General features: G+C 50.1%; 1 protein-coding gene across 1 annotated transcript in view; it reads right to left on the bottom strand.

Moving 5' to 3' along the window:
* Positions 1-1993: 1993 nt before the first annotated feature.
* LOC115129118 (neurite extension and migration factor-like) overlaps positions 1994-22521 on the bottom strand; it is a 43935-nt gene continuing 23407 nt past the window's right edge. Inside the window, 4 exon segments of the mRNA XM_065019012.1 lie at positions 1994-2316; positions 2318-2351; positions 3836-8543; positions 8677-8715. Coding sequence (XP_064875084.1) covers positions 2131-2316; positions 2318-2351; positions 3836-8543; positions 8677-8715 — 4967 coding nt within the window. The 3' untranslated portion in view covers positions 1994-2130.

Genomic DNA, 22521 nt, shown 5'->3' with positions numbered 1-22521 from the left:
GGGTGGGCCTATAGCTGCTCCCAAGTGGGTGGGCCTATAGCTGCTCCCAAGTGGGTGGGCCTATAGCTGCTCCCCAGTGGGTGGGCCTATAGCTGCTCCCCAGTGGGTGGGCCTATAGCTGCTCCCAAGTGGGTGGGCCTATAGCTGCTCCCAGTGGGTGGGCCTATAGCTGCTCCCCAGTGGGTGGGCCTATAGCTGCTCCCAAGTGGGTGGGCCTATAGCTGCTCCCAAGTGGGTGGGCCTATAGCTGCTCCCAAGTGGGTGGGCCTATAGCTGCTCCCAGTGGGTGGGCCTATAGCTGCTCCCAAGTGGGTGGGCCTATAGCTGCTCCCCAGTGGGTGGGCCTATAGCTGCTCCCAAGTGGGTGGGCCTATAGCTGCTCCCAGTGGGTGGGCCTATAGCTGCTCCCAAGTGGGTGGGCCTATAGCTGCTCCCAAGTGGGTGGGCCTATAGCTGCTCCCCAGTGGGTGGGCCTATAGCTGCTCCCAAGTGGGTGGGCCTATAGCTGCTCCCCAGTGGGTGGGCCTATAGCTGCTCCCAAGTGGGTGGGCCTATAGCTGCTCCCCAGTGGGTGGGCCTATAGCTGCTCCCAAGTGGGTGGGCCTATAGCTGCTCCCAAGTGGGTGGGCCTATAGCTGCTCCCCAGTGGGTGGGCCTATAGCTGCTCCCAAGTGGGTGGGCCTATAGCTGCTCCCCAGTGGGTGGGCCTATAGCTGCTCCCAAGTGGGTGGGCCTATAGCTGCTCCCAAGTGGGTGGGCCTATAGCTGCTCCCCAGTGGGTGGGCCTATAGCTGCTCCCCAGTGGGTGGGCCTATAGCTGCTCCCAAGTGGGTGGGCCTATAGCTGCTCCCAGTGGGTGGGCCTATAGCTGCTCCCCAGTGGGTGGGCCTATAGCTGGTGGGTGGGCCTATAGCTGCTCCCAAGTGGGTGGGCCTATAGCTGCTCCCAAGTGGGTGGGCCTATAGCTGCTCCCAGTGGGTGGGCCTATAGCTGCTCCCAAGTGGGTGGGCCTATAGCTGCTCCCAAGTGGGTGGGCCTATAGCTGCTCCCCAGTGGGTGGGCCTATAGCTGCTCCCCAGTGGGTGGGCCTATAGCTGCTCCCAAGTGGGTGGGCCTATAGCTGCTCCCAAGTGGGTGGGCCTATAGCTGCTCCCAAGTGGGTGGGCCTATAGCTGCTCCCCAGTGGGTGGGCCTATAGCTGCTCCCCAGTGGGTGGGCCTATAGCTGCTCCCCAGTGGGTGGGCCTATAGCTGCTCCCCAGTGGGTGGGCCTATAGCTGCTCCCAAGTGGGTGGGCCTATAGCTGCTCCCAAGTGGGTGGGCCTATAGCTGCTCCCAAGTGGGTGGGCCTATAGCTGCTCCCCAGTGGGTGGGCCTATAGCTGCTCCCAAGTGGGTGGGCCTATAGCTGCTCCCCAGTGGGTGGGCCTATAGCTGCTCCCCAGTGGGTGGGCCTATAGCTGCTCCCAAGTGGGTGGGCCTATAGCTGCTCCCCAGTGGGTGGGCCTATAGCTGCTCCCCAGTGGGTGGGCCTATAGCTGCTCCCCAGTGGGTGGGCCTATAGCTGCTCCCCAGTGGGTGGGCCTATAGCTGCTCCCCAGTGGGTGGGCCTATAGCTGCTCCCCAGTGGGTGGGCCTATAGCTGCTCCCCAGTGGGTGGGCCTATAGCTGCTCCCCAAGTGGGTGGGCCTATAGCTGCTCCCCAGTGGGTGGGCCTATAGCTGCTCCCCAGTGGGTGGGCCTATAGCTGCTCCCCAGTGGGTGGGCCTATAGCTGCTCCCCAGTGGGTGGGCCTATAGCTGCTCCCCTGCCCAGTCATGTGAAATCCATAGATTAGAGCCTAATGAATCGATTTCAATGGACTGATTTCCTCATATGATGAACTGTAACTATTACATGTTGTGTTTTTATATTGTTGTTCAGTATAAATATAAGACATAATCTTTACCTTTTGGCACATTGATTTTGAAGATTAAAATAATTATCAGTTTTTTTTTTTGCAGATAGTGCAAGGAGCTGTACAACAACATAGACAAAAATACTCTGATCTATAAATGTCTGGTTAGAACGACCAGCTCCTTTGTAAAACCTCCAGGAGAAACAGAACAGTAAAGAACAGGAGAATTACAAGCTCATTCCAAAATTAAGAAAATGAAGAACATTAAAACAAAAATGCTAATTTGATATGTTATCGAAATGGTCCCATCTTGTGTTGAAGATGTCTTGGGTTTATACAAGGGGAGGGGCTCAGAAGAGAGAGGGGGGTTATGGGGGGGGTTGTAGTTTTTCCTCTTGAACTGAGCCAGGCAGTGTTTATCTGAAGGACAGCGACAACAAGACGGCCATATTCTGCCTACGAAACAGAGGGGCGGGGGGGGTTGAAAGTCACTGAAAGCATTCATTTACCATTGTTCAGAAGGGAGATAAATACACAACTTAGTCCAGCAAAGTTCACTGAGAAAATACACAAACAAAATACAGTTCCTACAAAAGATACAACTGTTTTAAAGGCTTCATATTTTTTCTGACAAAAACTGAAACAACCAGGAAAGAAAAAATTAAAAAGCAGAAACAAACAGCCATGGTAGTTGGTTTCAAACCTCAATAAACACAATCACTCAATACATAGTTTGTAAAGAAGAACTACAAGAATGTTTCTCATGCAGATATTACGGTCCTCTTCAGGGGGGTAAAGGAAGTGGGGGAGTCTGGGTAATGTAGTCATCATGCAGCATCAGTGGTGCTGGGAGAAGAGGCGGCGCTGAGCAGGTAGTGGGGGGGACGGGAGGCTGAGCAGGTAGTGAGGGAGATAGGGGGTGGGAGGAGGAAGGGGGGCTGAGTAGGTAGTGGAGGGAGATAGGGGTGGGATGGAGGAAGGGGGCTGAGGGGGGAGATAGGGGGTGGGAGGAGGAAGGGGGCTGAGTAGGTAGTGGAGGGAGATAGGGGGGTGGGAGGAGGAAGGGGAAGGGGGCTGAGCAGGTAGGGGGAGATAGGGGGTGGGAGGAGGAAGGGGGGCTGAGATAGGGGGTGGGGAAGGAGGAAGGGAGGCTGAGCAGGTAGTGAGGGGAGATAGGGGGAGGAGGAGGGGGCTGAGGGGAGATAGGGGGGGAAGGGGGAGCAGGTAGTGAGGGCTCTGGATAAGAGGTCTGCTAAATGACTGTAATGTAAATGGGAGATAGGGGGTGGGAGGAGGAAGGGGGCTGAGCAGGTAGTGAGGGAGATAGGGGGTGGGAGGAGGAAGGGGGCTGAGTAGGTAGTGGAGGGATAGGGGGTGGGAGGAGGAAGGGGAGCTGAGCAGGTAGTGAGGGGGATGGGAGGCTAAGCAGGTAGTAGGGGGGGGTGGGGGAGGAAGGGGGCTGAGTAGGTAGTGAGGGGAGATAGGGGGTGGGAGGAGGAAGGGGCTGAGCAGGTAGTGAGGGAGATAGGGGGTGGGAGGAGGAAGGGGAGCTGAGCAGGTAGTGAGGGGAGATAGGGGAGGAAGGGGGCTGAGCAGGTAGTGTGGGGAGATAGGGGGTGGGAGGAGGAAGGGGGGCTGAGTAGGTAGTGAGGGGAGATAGGGGGTGGGAGGAGGAAGGGGAGCTGAGCAGGTAGTGAGGGGAGATAGGAGGAGGAAGGGGGCTGAGCAGGTAGTGTGGGGAGATAGGGGTGGGAGGAGGAAGGGGGCTGAGTAGGTAGTGTGGGGAGATAGGGGGGTGGGAGGAGGAAGGGGGGCTGAGTAGGTAGTGGAGGGAGATAGGGGGTGGGAGGAGGAAGGGGAGCTGAGCAGGTAGTGGACGGAGATAGGGGGGGTGGGGGGGGTGGTAGGGAGGGCAACAGCATCAGATAACAAAATATTACCTCAGTTTCTCAAAAGAGACCATGAGGGCCAAGTCCTTGTTTGGGTTCCTCTCCGCTCCCCCTCGCTTGCCCTTCACAGTCTCCATGTTTGGGAACTTGGCACTGGTCTTGTGACGGTATAGTTTTTTGTGCGTGGGTCCTGGGCTAATAGAGTTGGGTTTGTCGAACATGTTGCAGCCCAGAGCGAGCTGGGGGAAGGTGGGGTGGGAGGTGTTAAACTTGGCCTGGTTCTTCCCCACCTTGCCCCTGGCCTTCCTGCCCCGTCCGACCCCCACGGAGCCTGCTCCCTTCTTGCCCCCCCTCCCCTGGAGGATGTGGAGGGTCTTCATGTTGAGGCTGTTGGTGTCGGGCGGCAGGTCGCCCTCCAGCGGGTCCCACTGAGGCTCCATGGACTCCATCATGAACCTCTGGACCTCCGCCATGCCGGACACAATGTTGGACAGGATGTTGGATGGCTCCTCAAACTCCTGCTGTTCCTCCCCTTCCCCCAGGCTGGTGTTCCCCTCCGACCAGCCCCTAGGCCCGGTGCTGCTACCAGACCAGTCCCCAGTGCTACCGTGGCTGTGGGGCTGAAGGTTCCCCCCCGCCTGCGCCTGGCCCTTGGCAGCCTTTCCCTCCAGCATGGCTTTGATCTTCTTAGAAGAGCGGCTCTGTCTAGGCATCTTCACCTTCTCTGTCTTGGATGCTCTGGGGGCCCGGCCTCTCTTAGGCCCCTGCTGTCCCCCTGCTACCGCTGCAGTCTGTTTATAACCTGCTTTCCTCTTAGAGCGGGTGTTCTTCCCCCCCTCCCCCTCTCCGTTGAATGAGGGCCGCCCTTCCACCCCGTGCTGCTCCGCCTGCTGCATGATGTCACAGTTCCACTTCGCCTCCCTGCTGATGTCACATCCTGTCACATGATCCTGGTACTCCGGGGCTTTGCCTCCTGTCCTCATCTCCCACCCCGTCTCCTGGGGGGAGAGGTTGGGGGTCTCCGGGGGCGACAGCTCGGACAGGGAGGAGTGTCTGAACTTGTCGGGGGTGAAGTTTGAAATGTCGAGGAGGTCTGAGGACTCTCTGAGGGGGGTGATGGGGTGACCCATGTTCTCCAGGCTCTGTTGGAACAACACCGTGGGGCTGCAGTGCTGCAGGTAGCTGTCTCTCCTCTCCTCCATCTCCCCTCCTCCCTCACGCTGTTCCCCAAAGCTCTGAGAGCTGTACTTGGAGGAGCAGGCAGACAAGGAGCCCACAGAGTCATAGCTGATCAGACATCCATGGTCTGAGCAGAGAGAGCCTCGCTGGTACTGCACCTGCCCCAGACAGACACCTGACTGACACACCTGCAGCTCCTGCAGCCCCATCCCGTCCCCCTCCACAAGGTAACTCTTCTCGTACAGCAGTCTGTCAGTCTCTGATCCCTGCTGGCTGTAGTCCGACCCAGGCAGGCCGTCCGTCAAGGGCAGGAACCCGCTGGAAAGGAGAGTGGTGGTGTCGGGGCCAAAGCCCCCCTGGCTGTGGGGGTAGCTGGGGCAGAGATGGGGCTGGTGGTTCCACATGGAGGGGGGGAAGCTGGGACAGTTTTGGGGGGACTGTTGGAGCTCTGACTCGGAGGGAGGGGAGAGGACACAGCTCTGGACTAGCTGCAGGGAGGAAAACGGTTTCTCCTCTAGAGAGAGACCCGGGGGATAGTTCTGCCTGGGGGGCTGTTTCTCCTCTAGAGAGAGACCCGGGGGATAGTTCTGCCTGGGGGGCTGTTTCTCCTCTAGAGAGAGACCCGGGGGATAGTTCTGCCTGGGGGGCTGTTTCTCCTCTAGAGAGAGACCCGGGGGATAGTTCTGCGTGGGGGGCTGTTTCTCCTCTAGAGAGAGACCAGGGGGATAGTTCTGCGTGGGGGGCTGTTTCTCCTCTAGAGAGAGACCCGGGGGATAGTTCTGCGTGGGGGGATGCTGGGGGTAGTAGGTGATACCTACCCTCCTGGAGGAGTCTGAGGAATCTAGTAGGGTCTGCAGGTACCCCCCTGGGATCACTGACACCTCTTCCTCCCTCTCCCCAGAAGGTACAGCTTGGTCAGAAGAGATGAGGACAGAGGCGCAGGAGGAGGAGGTGAAGGGGAATGTCTGCTGGTTGGTGGGATCCAGGGAGGAGAAAGGGGGGCTGGTGTCTGCCGCTCGTACGCTGCCAGCAGGCTCCTGATTGGTTAACACCCCAGCATCAGCAGCAGTATAGGCATCCGCCGCTCCATTCATCACGCTCTCCCCCTCCGCTCTTCTACTTGCTCCTCCCTCTTTCATTGTCTTGTTACTGCTCAGCCTGGCTTGGCTCTTGAATTTCCTTATCCTCCCTGTTTTCCCTCCTCCCGTCCTCCTCCCATCCCTCTCCTCTCTCTCCTGGGTGCGGCTCCTCTTGGCTGTTCCGGTGTGTGTGATGTCCTGTGGTCCTAACGGTGCTCTTCCCCCTCCCCCCTCCTCTGTAGTAACAGCCTGATCAGAGACAGAGGGGGTAGAACCTGAGTCCTGAGCTGCTGCTGATCCCTCCCCTGTCTGGGGGATCCTCTGGACACACAGCCTGTTGGCTATCTTGTATTTCCGTTTGGGGTGCATGGAACTAAAGGGGCGGTGGCGGCGCCTGTTCAGATGCTGCTTATCTCTGGACGCCAGCCGCAGCTGCTCTTCCCGCTCCCTCCTCCTCTCCTGCCAGAAGTCTTTCAGTGGAGACAGAGAGGAGTAGTGGTTCTCCCCGGCAGGGTCCAGGCTCACGGCAGCGTCCCCGGCAGGGTCCAGCCTGCCCAGATTCACAGACATGCGTCTCTGTCCTTTGAAGCGGTTGATGATTATGTACTTGGTGATGACTGGCGGCTCCTTCCGGGAGAATTTCCGTCTCTTCTTGGGGCACCAGTCCACATCCTCCTCCCTCTGTTCCGCCGGAACCTTCTCTCTCTTCTCCGTGGCGATTCTCTCGGTCTTGTCGTGGCCGTCGATGGAGTCGACGTCGTACAGGTAGTCGTCACTGTAGTGGACCTTCCTTTTGGAGCGCAGGCCGTAGTCCAGAGGGTCAGAGGGTCTCCTGGAACCCCTGGGCGCACTTCCTCCTCCTCCCCTCCTCTGGCCCGGTTGCACCTCCTGCAGGGTGTCCGAGGAGGTGCAGGAGGACTCATCGCTGTACTCCGCGTCCTCCTCGACTGAGTTTCTGAACTCCAGCAAGTAGTTGACAGAGGAAGTGGAGGAGAGGGGTGAACCCTGGGACCCCTGAGACCCTACTAGGGGACTAACATCCCCCACCTTCCCACCCTCCTCCCCCACCACAAGGCTCAGCTCCTCAGCTTTACCCTCCTCCCCTGTCCTCCTCCCCCTTCCTCCTCCTTCTCCTACTCCTCCATCCTCCCTCTTGGCACAGTTGACCAGGACAGAGGGGAAGAAGTTGAACTGTGTGTCCTCCTGCAGGATGTTGGTCTTCTCTCTCATGTTGTCCTGGAAGGACTCGTAGCGGATCTTTAGAGAACACATTTCGCTGCTCAGAGCTGAGTCCTCGTCGTCGTCGTCAAACAGGTTGTCAACGTCGTCTTCGGAGAACAGGTTGACTGACAGGTCGGTCTTAGAACACAGGTCCAGCAGCTCCATCTTGGACTCACTGATAAACGACTCGAAGTAACCCCAGTCCTGACCCGCATTGGCCAGAAGGACCTCCTCACCGCTGACCTTGTCCGATAGCAGCACCTCCTCCCCTTTCACTTTGTCCAATAAGAGGACCTCCTCTCTGTTCACTTTGTCCAATAGCAACACTTCCCCCCCGCTGACCTTGTCCGATAGCAGCACCTCCTCCCCTTTCACTTTGTCCAATAAGAGGACCTCCTCTCTGTTCATCTTGTCCAATAACAACACTTCCTCCCTGGGGACCTTGTCCAATAGCAGCACCTCCTCCCCTTTCACTTTGTCCAATAGGAGGCCCTCCTCTCTGTTCATCTTGTCCAATAGGAGGCCCCCCTCTCTGTTCATCTTGTCCAATAGGAGGCCCTCATACAGATTCTTGGTCGTGGGATCCTCTGCCTCTGTCTTCTCTCCGTTGTCTCCTGTCTTGTCGTTAGCGGTAACGAGGGCGGTAGTGAGGGCGGTGGCGTAGCAGGTTTTGGTCATGGAGAAGCTGAGAAGCTGGTCTGGCAGGAGCGGCTCCCCGAGGACCTCTATGACCTCCCCAACCTGGCTCAGACATGGGATATTGATGCTGCGGATTTCAGAGATAGGGCAGGAAGTGGCCTCCAAGTCCTGGTGGCTTACCAGCCCTGCCTCGCGGTCAACGTCAGGAGTCGTGGGGCCGGGGTCATGGATAGGAGCGGGGTCATGGATAGGGGCAGGGTCATGGATAGGGGCGGGGTCATGGATAGGGGCGGGGTCATGGATAAGGGCGGGGTCCCGGGTCTCGATGAAGCACCCAAGGCAGGTGGGCGTGGCCTGTAGAAGACACTCCTCTGTCAGATAGGACACACCCCCAACTCCATCATGGTGTGGGGGGGTGAGTGGTGAGGCAGGGGCAGGGGGAGGCAGGGGAGGCAGGGGCAGGGGGGAGGCAGGGACAGGCAGGGGGAGGCAGGAGTCAGGCAGGGACAGGCAGGGGGAGGCAGGGGTCAGGCAGGGCAGGGGGAGGCAGGGCAGGGGGAGGCAGGGACAGGGGAGGCAGGGACAGGGGGAGGCAGGGGGAGGCAGGGACAGGGGGAGGCAGGAGTCAGGCAGGGCAGGGGCTCAGAAATGCACAACTGCAGGGGGAGAGAGGGAGCTGGGCCACTCTCTGCAGCAGGCGGAGGAAGAGGAGGAAGGGGGGAGGAGGCTAGGATGGTAGAGATAAAGGGAGGACGGCAACATGGATGGCCACACCACACAGCCTCAGGTCTCCTCTCTGCTGACACAACACTCCTGGGGGACAGAACAGAAACAACAGTCTCAGAATCAGTAACCAGAAGGAGACAGTCAGACAGAACAGAAAACATCAGGGAGACAAACATCAGTCTGCAGATAGATTCAGACAGAACAGAAAACATCAGGGAGACAAACATCAGTCTGCAGATAGATTCAGACAGAACAGAAAACATCAGGGAGACAAACATCAGTCTGCAGATAGATTCAGACAGAACAGAAAACATCAGGGAGACAAACATCAGTCTGCAGATAGATACAGACAGAACAGAAAACATCAGGGAGACAAACATCAGGGAGACAAACATCAGTCTGCAGATAGAGTCAGACAGAACAGAAAACATCAGGGAGACAAACATCAGTCTGCAGATAGAGTCAGACAGAACAGAAAACATCAGGGAGACAAACATCAGGGAGACAAACATCATTCTTCTGCTCTCTGGTAACAATATTCACATCAGTCTGGTTGACTCAACCCTCACTGTTACTTCTGCAATCATCACCAAGCTAACAACAAATGTTCCTACTACTTTAAAGAACGCATTAGGTCATTAAATAGCCTTAAGATAGGAATGATGTGCAAGGAATGTTTCCAAGAGACCATCCCCTTAATGTCAAATAGGTCTTAGCCAAAACATGGTTAGCAAGGGACATCGCTAGACATGCTTAATGGGCCATTGAGTTAGGAGGGAATGAAATTAAAGTCAGCAGTAATCTAGTCAGGAGGAGATGAGGTGAGAGGGCAGTGAGTCAGGAGGAGATGAGGTGAGAGGGCAGTGAGTCAGGAGAAGATTAGATGAGATCAGAGGAGATTGAGTCAGGAGGAGATGAGAAGACATTGAATCAGAAGGAGAATAGATGAGAGGAGATTGAGTCAGGAGGAGATGAGATGAGAGGAGATTGAGTCAGGAGGAAATTAGATGAGAGGAGATTGAGTCAGGAGGAGATGAGATGAGAGGAGATTGAGTCAGGAGGAGATGAGATGAAAGGAGATTGAGTCATGAGGAAATGAGATGAGAGGAGATTGAGTCATGAGGAGATTGAGTCAGGAGGAGATGAGAGGAGAGGAGATTGAGTCAGGAGGAGATTGAGTCAGGAGGAGATAAGATGAGAGGAGATTGAGTCATGAGGAAATGAGATGAGAGGAGATTGAGTCATGAGGAGATGAGAGGAGATTGAGTCAGGAGGAGATGAGAGGAGAGGAGATTGAGTCAGGAGGAGATGAGATGAAAGGATATTGAGTCATGAGGAGATGAGATGAGAGGAGATTGAGTCATGAGGAGATGAGATGAGAGGATATTGAGTCATGAGGAGATGAGATGAGAGGATATTGAGTCATGAGGAGATGAGATGAAAGGAGATTGAGTCATGAGGAGATGAGATGAGAGGATATTGAGTCAGGAGGAAATGAGATGAGAGGAGATTGATTCAGCAGGAGATGAGATGAGGGTATGTTGAGTCGAGAAGAAAATTACATGAGATCAGAGGAGATTGAGTCAGGAGGAGATGAGATGAGTGGATAATGAGTCAGGAGGAGACAAGATAACAGGACATTGAGTCAGGAGGAGATCAGATGAGTTGTCATTGAGGCATGGGGAGATGTGATGAGAGGACATTGAGTCATGAGGAGATGTGATGAGAAGACATTGAATCCGGGTGAGATGAGAGGACATTGAATCAGGGTGAGATGAGAGGACATTGAATCAGGGTGAGATGAGAGGACATTGAATCAGGGTGAGATGAGAGGACATTGAATCAGGGTGAGATGAGAGGACATTGAATCAGGGTGAGGTGAGAGGACATTGAATCAGGGTGAGATGAGAGGACATTGAATCAGGGTGAGGTGAGAGGACATTGAATCAGGGTGAGGTGAGAGGACATTGAATCAGGGTGAGATAAGATGATATGAGAGGTCATTGAGTCAAGGGAGGGAAGCATGAGTGGGAAGAAGGTAGAGAGCAGGTGGAGGCAACAGCTAATTACCATAACCAATGTGTTCTGTCTCCTGTAAGGTTCCTATAGGAGGAGGAGGGGACATCTAATTACCATAACCAATGTGTTTTGTCTCCTGTAAGGTTCCTATAGGAGGAGGAGGGGACATCTAATTACCATAACCAATGTGTTCTGTCTCCTGTAAGGTTCCTATAGGAGGAGGAGGGGACATCTAATTACCATAACCAATGTGTTCTGTCTCCTGCAAGGTTCCTATAGGAGGAGGAGGGAAAAGCTAATTACCATAACCCATGTGTTTTGTCTCCTGTAAGGTTCCTATAGGAGGAGGAGGGAACAGCTAATTACCATAACGAATGTGTTCTGTCTCCTGTAAGGTTCCTATAGGAGGAGGAGGGAAAAGCTAATTACCATAACCAATGTGTTCTGTCTCCTGTAAGGTCCCTATAGGAGGAGGGGACATCTAATTACCATAACCAATGTGTTCTGTCTCCTGTAAGGTTCCTATAGGAGGAGGAGGGAACAGCTAATTACCATAACCAATGTGTTCTGTCTCCTGTAAGGTTCCTATAGGAGGAGGGGACATCTAATTACCATAACCAATGTGTTCTGTCTCCTGTAAGGTTCCTATAGGAGGAGGAAGGAACAGCTAATTACCATAACCAATGTGTTCTGTCTCCTGTAAGGTTCCTATAGGAGGAGGAGGGAATATCTAATTACCATAACCAATGTGTTTTGTCTCCTGTAAGGTTCCTATAGGAGGAGGGGACATCTAATTACCATAACCAATGTGTTCTGTCTCCTGTAAGGTTCCTATAGGAGGAGGAAGGAACAGCTAATTACCATAACCAATGTGTTCTGTCTCCTGTAAGGTTCCTATAGGAGGAGGAGGAACAGCTAATTACCATAACCAATGTGTTCTGTCTCCAGGAAGGTTCCTATAGGTTAACAACCACGAGAGAAACTAAATGAGGCTAAAAATAGAATAGTGGCTTTCCGTTTCCATGGTGATCTCTCTCTCTCTCTGTGCTACTCTTTGTGTACTTTATTGGTTGTGTGTGTGTGTGTGTGTGTGTGTGCGTGCGTGCGTGCGTGTGTGTGTTAGCAGTGCTTACGTTTATATTGGGAGAGTAAATGTAATGTGATTAGTGTGTAACTGAGTGATATTTCCAGTCCTGAGGAATGCTTTGATGTCTCTTTCAGCCTTTCAGCTGACAATAATCACAGAATGTATGTGTATGTGGGGTGTGTCAGTGTAGCCTATGTACTGCAAGATACTACTCTATCTACACTACATCACCAAAAGTATGTGGACACTCCTTCAAATGAGTGGATTCTGATATTTTTTTGGCTGACAGGTGTAGAGAAATCGAACACACAGTCATTCATCTCTATAGACAAACATTGACAGTAGAATGTCCTTACTGAAGAGCTCAGTGACTTTCAAGGTGGCACCGTCATAGGATGCCACCTTTCCAACACATCAGTTTGTCAACTGTAAGTGCTGTTATTGTGAAGTGGAAAAGTCAAGGAGCAACAACGGCTCAGCCGCGAAGTGGTAAGCCACAGAAGCTCACAGAACGGGACCGCCCGAGTGCTGAAGCGCGTAGCGCCTAAAAATTGTCTGTCCTCAGTTGCAACACTCAATGCCGAGTTCCAAATGGACACTGGAAGCAACGTCAGCACAAGAACTGTTAGTCGGGAAGAAATGGGTTTCCGTGGTAGAGCATCGGCACACGAGCCTCAGGTGTGTGACGCCAAGCGTCGGCTGGAGAGGTTGTAAAGCTCACTACCATTGGACTCTGGAGCGGTGGAAACACGTTCTCTGAAGTGATGGCAGTCCGAAGAACGCTACCTGCCCGAATGCATAGAACCAAGTGTAAAGTTTGGTGGAGGAGGAATAATGGTCTGGGGCCGTTTTTCATGGTCGGGGCTAGGATCCTTAGTTCCAGGGAAAGGGACATCTTAACGCTACAGCATACAATGACATTTTAGATGATTCTGTGATTCCAACTTTTTGGCAAATAAACTTCAGTTAGTGCTAAATACGGCTGCTAGAATCTTGACTAGAACCAAAATATTTGATCATATTACTCCAGTGCTAGCCTCTCTACACTGGCTTCCTGTTAAGGCTAGGGCTGATTTCAAGGTTTTACTGCTAACCTACAAAGCATTACATGGGCTTGCTCCTACCCATCTTTCTGATTTGGTCCTGCCGTACATACCTACACTTCGGTCACAAGACGCAGGCCTCCTAATTGTCCCTAGAACTTCTAAGCAAACAGCTGGAGGCAGGGCTTTCTCCTATAGAGCTCCATTTTTATGGCATGGTCTGCCTACCCATGTGAGAGACGCAGACTCGGTCTCGACCTTTAAGTCTGTACTGAAGACTCATCTCTTCAGTAGGTCACATGATTGAGTGTAGTTTGGCCCAGGAGTGTGAAGGTGAACGGAAAGGCTCTGGAGCAACGAACCACCCTTGCTGTCTCTGCCTGGCCGGTTCCCCTCTCTCCACTGGGATTCTCTGCTTCTAACCCTATTACAGGGGCTGAGTCACTGGCTTACTGGTGCTCTTCCATGCCGTCCCTAGGAGGGGTGCGTCACTTGAGTGGGTTGAATCACTGACGTGGTCTTCCTGTCTGGGTTGGCCCCCCCCCTTGGGTTGTGCAGTGGCGGAGATCTTCGTGGGCTATACTCGGCCTTGTCTCAGGATGGTAAGTTGGTGGTTGAAGATATCCCTCTAGTGGTGTGGGGGCTATGCTTTGGCAAAGTGGGTGGGGTTATATCCTGCCTGGTTGGCCCTGTCCGGGGGTATCATCGGATGGGGTCACAGTGTCCCCCGTCCCCATCCAGTATCTATGCTGCAATAGTCTATGTGCCTAGTCTAGTCTGGTCTGGTGTCCTGTGTGAGTTTAAGTATGCTCCCTCTAATTCTCTCTCTCTTCCTCTCTCCTTCCCCTGCCAGAGGACCTGAGCCCATGACTCCTTGCGGTCCCCAGTCCACCTGGTCGTGCTGCTAGCACTTTGTGACATCTGCTGATTTAAAAAGGGATTTATTGATTGAAATAATATAGCCAACATAATTAGTTTTCGTTCCTTCTCAGACTCCCTTCCTGACCTGGTTTATATGCTGTTTATTTGAAATGATGAGAGCCTCTGACCTTTTCATGTTTATAAAAAATACTTTTTATTCAAATCATTTCAATACTTCAAATCCAAATGGTCCAGGTAGTCACATACACCTGAGTTTACATACACCTGAGCCAAATACATTGAAACTCAGTTTTTCACAGTTCCTGACATTTAATCCTAGTAAAAAAATGATTGTCTTAGGTCAAATAGGATCACCACTTTATTTTAAGAATGTGAAATGTCAGAATAATAGTAGAGAGAATGATTTATTTCAGCTTTTATTTCTTTCATCGCATTCCCAGTGGGTGAGAAGTTTACATACACTCAATTATTATTTGGTAGCATTGCCTTTAAATGGTTTAACTTGGGTCAAACGTTTCTGGTAGCCTTCCACAAGCTTCCCACAATAAGTTGGGTGAATTGTGGCCCATTCCTCCTGACAGAGCTGGTGTAAGTGAGTCAGGTTTGTAGGCCTCCTTGCTCGCACATGCTTTTTCAGTTCTGGCCACAAATCTTCTATGGGATTGAGGTCAGGGCTTTGTGATGGCCACTCCAATACCTTGACCTTTTTTTCCTTAAGCCATTTTGCCACAACTTTGGAAGTATGCATGGAGTCACTGAAAGCCCAAGCTTTAACTTCCTGACTGATGTCTTGAGATGTTGCTTCAATATATCCACATTGTTTTCTTTCCTCATGATGCCATCTATTTTGTGAAGTGCACCTCCTGCAGCAAAGCATCACCACAACATGATACTGCCACCCCCATGCTTCACGGTTGCGAGGGTGTTTTTCAGCTTGCAAGCCTCCCCATTTTTTCTCCAAACATAACGATGGTCATTATGGCCAAACAGTTCTATTTTTGTTTCATCAGACCAGAGGAAATTTCTCCAAAAAGTACAATCTTTGTCCCCATGTGCAGTTGAAAACCGTAGTCTGGCTTTTTAATGGTGGTTTTGGAGCAGTGGCTTCTTCCTTGCTGAGCGGCCTTTCAGGTTATGTCGATATAGGACTCGTTTTTACTGTGGATATAGATTCTTTTGTACCTGTTTCCTCCAGCATCTTCACAAGGTCCTTTGCTGTTGTTCTGGGATTGATTTTCACTTTTCGCACCAAAGTACGTTCATCTCTAGGAGACAGAACACGTCTCCTTCCTGAGTGGTATGACGGCTGCAGGGTCCCATGGTGTTTATACTTGCGTACTATTGTTTGTACAGATGAACGTGGTACCTTCAGGCATTTGGAAATTGCTCCCAAGGATGAACCAGACTTGTGGAGGTCTACAATGTTTTTTCTGAGGTCTTGGCTGATTTCTTTTGATTTTCCCATGATGTCAAGCAAAGAGGCACTGAGTTTGAAGGTAGGCCTTGAAATACATCCACAGGTACACCTCCAATTGACTCAAATTATGTCAATTAGCCTATCAGAAGTTTCTAAAGCCAGGAATTTTCCAAGCTGTTTAAAGGCACAGTCAACTTAGTGTATGTAAACTTTTGACCCACTGGAATTGTGATACAGTGAATTAATTATAAGTGAAATAATCTGTCTGTAAACAATTGTTGGAAAAATGACTTGTGTCATGCACAAAGTAGATGTCCTAACCGACTTGCCAAAACTATAGTTTGTTATCAAGAAATATGTGGAGTGGTTGAAAAATGAGTTTTAATGACTCCAAGTGTATGTAAACTTCCAACTCCAACTGTAAATAGGTGGGTGTTGGTTAAATTGGGATTTTAATGAATGGAGTGAATTTGGAGAGGTGTTTTTTTTCCTGGAAGCGAGCAGCGATTTTTACCAGTTGGAAAGGATGTGGAGCGCTCATTATGCATACGTATCAGTGTTCAGTAGTTGATTAGCTGGTCTGGTCGATCCATTGTATTGTATTAGTGGTTGATTAGCTGGTCTGGTTGATCCATTGAATTGTATTAGTGGTTGATTAGCTGGTCTGGTTGATCCATTGAATTGTATTAGTAGTTGATTAGCTGGTCTGGTTGATCCATTGAATTGTATTAGTGGTTGATTAGCTGGTCTGGTCGATCCATTGAATTGTATTAGTGGTTGATTAGCTGGTCTGGTCGATCCATTGAATTGTATTAGTGGTTGATTAGCTGGTCTGGTTGATACATTAAAAATGTTACTTTACTAAACCCTCAACAACATCCAGGATGTGACTTTACTAGACCCTCAACAACATCCAGGATGTGACTTTACTAGACCCTCAACAACATCCAGGATGTGACTTTACTAGACCCTCAACAACATCCAGGATGTGACTTTACTAGACCCTCAACAACATCCGGGGTCCAGTAAAGTCCCAACCTAGAGAAGAGAGGGGACAGGAAGAGAGGAGGAAAGGAGAGGAGTGGAGGAGATGAGGAAAGGAGAAAAGGAAAGGAGAAAAGGAGAGGAGAGAAGGAGGAGAGACATTACATTACAGTGTGTCCAGACCAGTGACCAGCTCATTGAGTAAAACAGAGACAGAGCTGCTGTCTGACACTTACTCATATCCTCCTTTAGGGAAATAACACCCCTAATCCAGCCTCAATCTGTCTCTCTCATATCCTCCTCTAGGGAAATAACCCCCCTGATCCAGCCTCAATCTGTCTCTCTCATATCCTCCTCTTGGGAAATAGCCCCCCTAATCCAGCCTCAATAGGTCTCTCTCTCATCCTCCTCTAGGGAAATAACCCCTAATCCAGCCTTAATCTGTCTCTCTCATATACTCCTCTAGGGAAATAACCCCCCTAATCCAGCCTCTATCTGTCTCTCTCTCATACCCCTCTAGGGAAATAACCCTTAATCCAGCCTCAATCTGTCTCTCTCATATCCTCCTCTCGTGAAACAACCCCTAATCCAGCCTCAATCTGTCTCTCTCATATCCTCCTTAGTGAAACAACCCCCCTAATCCAGCCTTAATCTGTCTCTCTCATATCCTCCTCTCGTGAAATAACCCCCCTAATCCAGCCTCAAACTGTCTCTCTCATATCCTCCATTAGGGGGAAAAAAAACCTATCCATCCTCAACCTGTCTCTCTCATATCCTGCTCTAGGGAAATAACCCCCCTAATTCAGCCTCAATCTGTCTCTCTCATATCCTCCTCTAGGGAAATAACATCTAATCCAGCCTCAACCTGTCTCTCTCATATCCTGCTCTAGGGAAATAACCCCCCTAATCCAGCCTCAATCTGTCTCTCTCATATCCTCCTCTAGGGAAAAAAACCCTAATCCAGACTCAATATGTCTCTCTCATATCCTCCTCTAGGGAAATAACCCCCCTAATCCAGCCTCAATCTGTCTCTCTTATATCCTGCTCTAGGGAAATAACCCGCCTAATCCATCCTCAATATGTCTCTCTCATATCCTCCTCTACTGAAATAACCCCCCTAATCCAGCCTCAATCTGTCTCTTTTATATCCTGCTCTAGGGAAATAACCCGCCTAATCCATCCTCAATATGTCTCTCTCATATCCTCCTCTACTGAAATAACCCCCCTAATCCAGCCTCAATCTGTCTCTCTCTCATCCTCCTCTAGGGAAATAACCCCTAATCCAGCCTTAATCTGTCTCTCTCATATACTCCTCTAGGGAAATAACCCCCCTAATCCAGCCTCTATCTGTCTCTCTCTCATACCCCTCTAGGGAAATAACCCTTAATCCAGCCTCAATCTGTCTCTCTCATATCCTCCTCTCGTGAAACAACCCCTAATCCAGCCTCAATCTGTCTCTCTCATATCCTCCTTAGTGAAACAACCCCCCTAATCCAGCCTTAATCTGTCTCTCTCATATCCTCCTCTCGTGAAATAACCCCCCTAATCCAGCCTCAAACTGTCTCTCTCATATCCTCCATTAGGGGGAAAAAAAACCTATCCATCCTCAACCTGTCTCTCTCATATCCTGCTCTAGGGAAATAACCCCCCTAATTCAGCCTCAATCTGTCTCTCTCATATCCTCCTTAATGAAACAACCCCCCTAATCCAGCCATAATCTGTCTCTCTTATATCCTGCTCTAGGGAAATAACCCGCCTAATCCATCCTCAATATGTCTCTCTCATATCCTCCTCTACTGAAATAACCCCCCTAATCCAGCCTCAATCTGTCTCTCTCATATCCTCCTCTGGGGAAATAACCCCTAATCCACCCTCAATCTGTCTCTCTCATATCCTCCTCTAGGGAAATAACATCTAATCCAGCCTCAACCTGTCTCTCTCATATCCTGCTCTAGGGAAATAACCCCCCTAATCCAGCCTCAATCTGTCTCTCTCATATCCTCCTCTAGGGAAAAAAACCCTAATCCAGACTCAATATGTCTCTCTCATATCCTCCTCTAGGGAAATAACCCCCCTAATCCAGCCTCAATCTGTCTCTCTCATATCCTCCTTAATGAAACAACCCCCCTAATCCATCTTTAATCTGTCTCTCTTATATCCTGCTCTAGGGAAATAACCCGCCTAATCCAGCCTCAAACTGTCTCTCTCATATCCTCCTTAGTGAAACAACCCCCCTAATCCAGCCTTAATCTGTCTCTCTCATATCCTCCTCTCGTGAAATAACCCCCCTAATCCAGCCTCAAACTGTCTCTCTCATATCCTCCATTAGGGGGGAAAAAAACCTATCCATCCTCAACCTGTCTCTCTCATATCCTGCTCTAGGGAAATAACCCCCCTAATTCAGCCTCAATCTGTCTCTCTCATATCCTCCTCTAGGGAAATAACATCTAATCCAGCCTCAACCTGTCTCTCTCATATCCTGCTCTAGGGAAATAACCCCCCTAATCCAGCCTCAATCTGTCTCTCTCATATCCTCCTCTAGGGAAAAAAACCCTAATCCAGACTCAATATGTCTCTCTCATATCCTCCTCTAGGGAAATAACCCCCCTAATCCAGCCTCAATCTGTCTCTCTTATATCCTGCTCTAGGGAAATAACCCGCCTAATCCATCCTCAATATGTCTCTCTCATATCCTCCTCTACTGAAATAACCCCCCTAATCCAGCCTCAATCTGTCTCTTTTATATCCTGCTCTAGGGAAATAACCCACCTAATCCATCCTCAATATGTCTCTCTCATATCCTCCTCTACTGAAATAACCCCCCTAATCCAGCCTCAATCTGTCTCTCTCATATCCTCCTCTGGGGAAATAACCCCTAATCCACCCTCAATCTGTCTCTCTCATATCCTCCTCTAGGGAAATAACATCTAATCCAGCCTCAACCTGTCTCTCTCATATCCTGCTCTAGGGAAATAACCCCCCTAATCCAGCCTCAATCTGTCTCTCTCATATCCTCCTCTAGGGAAAAAAACCCTAATCCAGACTCAATATGTCTCTCTCATATCCTCCTCTAGGGAAATAACCCCCCTAATCCAGCCTCAATCTGTCTCTCTCATATCCTCCTTAATGAAACAACCCCCCTAATCCATCTTTAATCTGTCTCTCTTATATCCTGCTCTAGGGAAATAACCCGCCTAATCCAGCCTCAAACTGTCTCTCTCATATCCTCCTTAGTGAAACAACCCCCCTAATCCAGCCTTAATCTGTCTCTCTCATATCCTCCTCTCGTGAAATAACCCCCCTAATCCAGCCTCAAACTGTCTCTCTCATATCCTCCATTAGGGGGGAAAAAAACCTATCCATCCTCAACCTGTCTCTCTCATATCCTGCTCTAGGGAAATAACCCCCCTAATTCAGCCTCAATCTGTCTCTCTCATATCCTCCTCTAGGGAAATAACATCTAATCCAGCCTCAACCTGTCTCTCTCATATCCTGCTCTAGGGAAATAACCCCCCTAATCCAGCCTCAATCTGTCTCTCTCATATCCTCCTCTAGGGAAAAAAACCCTAATCCAGACTCAATATGTCTCTCTCATATCCTCCTCTAGGGAAATAACCCCCCTAATCCAGCCTCAATCTGTCTCTCTTATATCCTGCTCTAGGGAAATAACCCGCCTAATCCATCCTCAATATGTCTCTCTCATATCCTCCTCTACTGAAATAACCCCCCTAATCCAGCCTCAATCTGTCTCTTTTATATCCTGCTCTAGGGAAATAACCCACCTAATCCATCCTCAATATGTCTCTCTCATATCCTCCTCTACTGAAATAACCCCCCTAATCCAGCCTCAATCTGTCTCTCTCATATCCTCCTCTAGGGAAAAAAACCCTAATCCAGACTCAATATGTCTCTCTCATATCCTCCTCTAGGGAAATAACCCCCCTAATCCAGCCTCAATCTGTCTCTCTTATATCCTGCTCTAGGGAAATAACCCGCCTAATCCATCCTCAATATGTCTCTCTCATATCCTCCTCTACTGAAATAACCCCCCTAATCCAGCCTCAATCTGTCTCTTTTATATCCTGCTCTAGGGAAATAACCCACCTAATCCATCCTCAATATGTCTCTCTCATATCCTCCTCTACTGAAATAACCCCCCTAATCCAGCCTCAATCTGTCTCTCTCTCATCCTCCTCTAGGGAAATAACCCCTAATCCAGCCTTAATCTGTCTCTCTCATATCCTCCTCTCGTGAAACAACCCCTAATCCAGCCTCAATCTGTCTCTCTCATATCCTCCTTAGTGAAACAACCCCCCTAATCCAGCCTTAATCTGTCTCTCTCATATCCTCCTCTCGTGAAATAACCCCCCTAATCCAGCCTCAAACTGTCTCTCTCATATCCTCCATTAGGGGGAAAAAAAACCTATCCATCCTCAACCTGTCTCTCTCATATCCTGCTCTAGGGAAATAACCCCCCTAATTCAGCCTCAATCTGTCTCTCTCATATCCTCCTTAATGAAACAACCCCCCTAATCCAGCCATAATCTGTCTCTCTTATATCCTGCTCTAGGGAAATAACCCGCCTAATCCATCCTCAATATGTCTCTCTCATATCCTCCTCTACTGAAATAACCCCCCTAATCCAGCCTCAATCTGTCTCTCTCATATCCTCCTCTGGGGAAATAACCCCTAATCCACCCTCAATCTGTCTCTCTCATATCCTCCTCTAGGGAAATAACATCTAATCCAGCCTCAACCTGTCTCTCTCATATCCTGCTCTAGGGAAATAACCCCCCTAATCCAGCCTCAATCTGTCTCTCTCATATCCTCCTCTAGGGAAAAAAACCCTAATCCAGACTCAATATGTCTCTCTCATATCCTCCTCTAGGGAAATAACCCCCCTAATCCAGCCTCAATCTGTCTCTCTCATATCCTCCTTAATGAAACAACCCCCCTAATCCATCTTTAATCTGTCTCTCTTATATCCTGCTCTAGGGAAATAACCCGCCTAATCCAGCCTCAAACTGTCTCTCTCATATCCTCCTCTAGGGAAATAACCCCCCTGATCCAGCCTCAATCTGTCTCTCTTATATCCTCCTCTTGGGAAATAACCCCCCTAATCCAGCCTCAATCTGTCTCTCTCTCATCCTCCTCTAGGGAAATAACCCCTAATCCAGCCTTAATCTGTCTCTCTCATATCCTCCTCTAGGGAAATAACCCCCCTAATCCAGCCTCTATCTGTCTCTCTCTCATCCCCCTCTAGGGAAATAACCCCTAATCCAGCCTCAATCTGTCTCTCTCATATCCTCCTCTCGTGAAACAACCCCTAATCCAGCCTCAATCTGTCTCTCTCATATCCTCCTTAGTGAAACAACCCCCCTAATCCAGCCTTAATCTGTCTCTCTCATATCCTCCTCTCGTGAAATAACCCCCCTAATCCAGCCTCAAACTGTCTCTCTCATATCCTCCTTTAGGGGGGAAAAAAACCTATCCATCCTCAACATGTCTCTCTCATATCCTGCTCTAGGGAAATAACCCCCCTAATTCAGCCTCAATCTGTCTCTCTCATATCCTCCTTAATGAAACAACCCCCCTAATCCACCCTCAATCTGTCTCTCTCATATCCTCCTCTAGGGAAATAACATCTAATCCAGCCTCAAACTGTCTCTCTCATATCCTCCTCTAGGGAAATAACCCCCCTGATCCAGCCTCAATCTGTCTCTCTCATATCCTCCTCTTGGGAAATAACCCCCCTAATCCAGCCTCAATCTGTCTCTCTCATATCCTCCTCTTGGGAAATAACCCCTAATCCAGCCTCAATCGGCCTCTCTCATATCCTCCTCTAGTGAAATAACCCCTAATCCAGCCTCAATCTGTCTCTCTCATATCCTCCTTAGTGAAACAACCCCCCTAATCCAGCCTCAATCTGTCTCTCTCATATCCTCCTTAATGAAACAACCCCCCTAATCCAGCCTTAATCTGTCTCTCTTATATCCCGCTCTAGGGAAATAACCCGCCTAATCCATCCTCAATATGTCTCTCTCATATCCTCCTCTAGTAAAGTAACCCCCCTAATCCAGCCTCAATCTGTCTCTCTCATATCCTCCTGTGGGGAAATAAACCCTAATCCACCCTCAATCTGTCTCTCTCATATCCTCCTCTAGGGAAATAACATCTAATCCAGCCTCAACCTGTCTCTCTCATATCCTGCTCTAGGGAAATAACCCCCCTAATCCAGCCTCAATCTGTCTCTCTCATATCCTCCTCTAGGGAAATAACCCCTAATCCAGACTCAATATGTCTCTCTCATATCCTCCTCTAGGGAAATAACCCCCCTAATCCAGCCTCAATATGTCTCTCTCAAATCCTCCTCTCGTGAAATAACCCCCCTAATTCAGCCTCAATCTGTCTCTCATATCCTCCTCTAGTGAAATAACCCCTCTAATCCCGCCTCAATCTGT

The sequence above is a fragment of the Oncorhynchus nerka genome, linkage group LG5 (genome assembly GCF_034236695.1).
Source record: "Oncorhynchus nerka isolate Pitt River linkage group LG5, Oner_Uvic_2.0, whole genome shotgun sequence".
Lineage (NCBI taxonomy): Eukaryota > Metazoa > Chordata > Actinopteri > Salmoniformes > Salmonidae > Oncorhynchus > Oncorhynchus nerka.
This window is presented reverse-complemented; position numbering and strand designations above follow the sequence as displayed.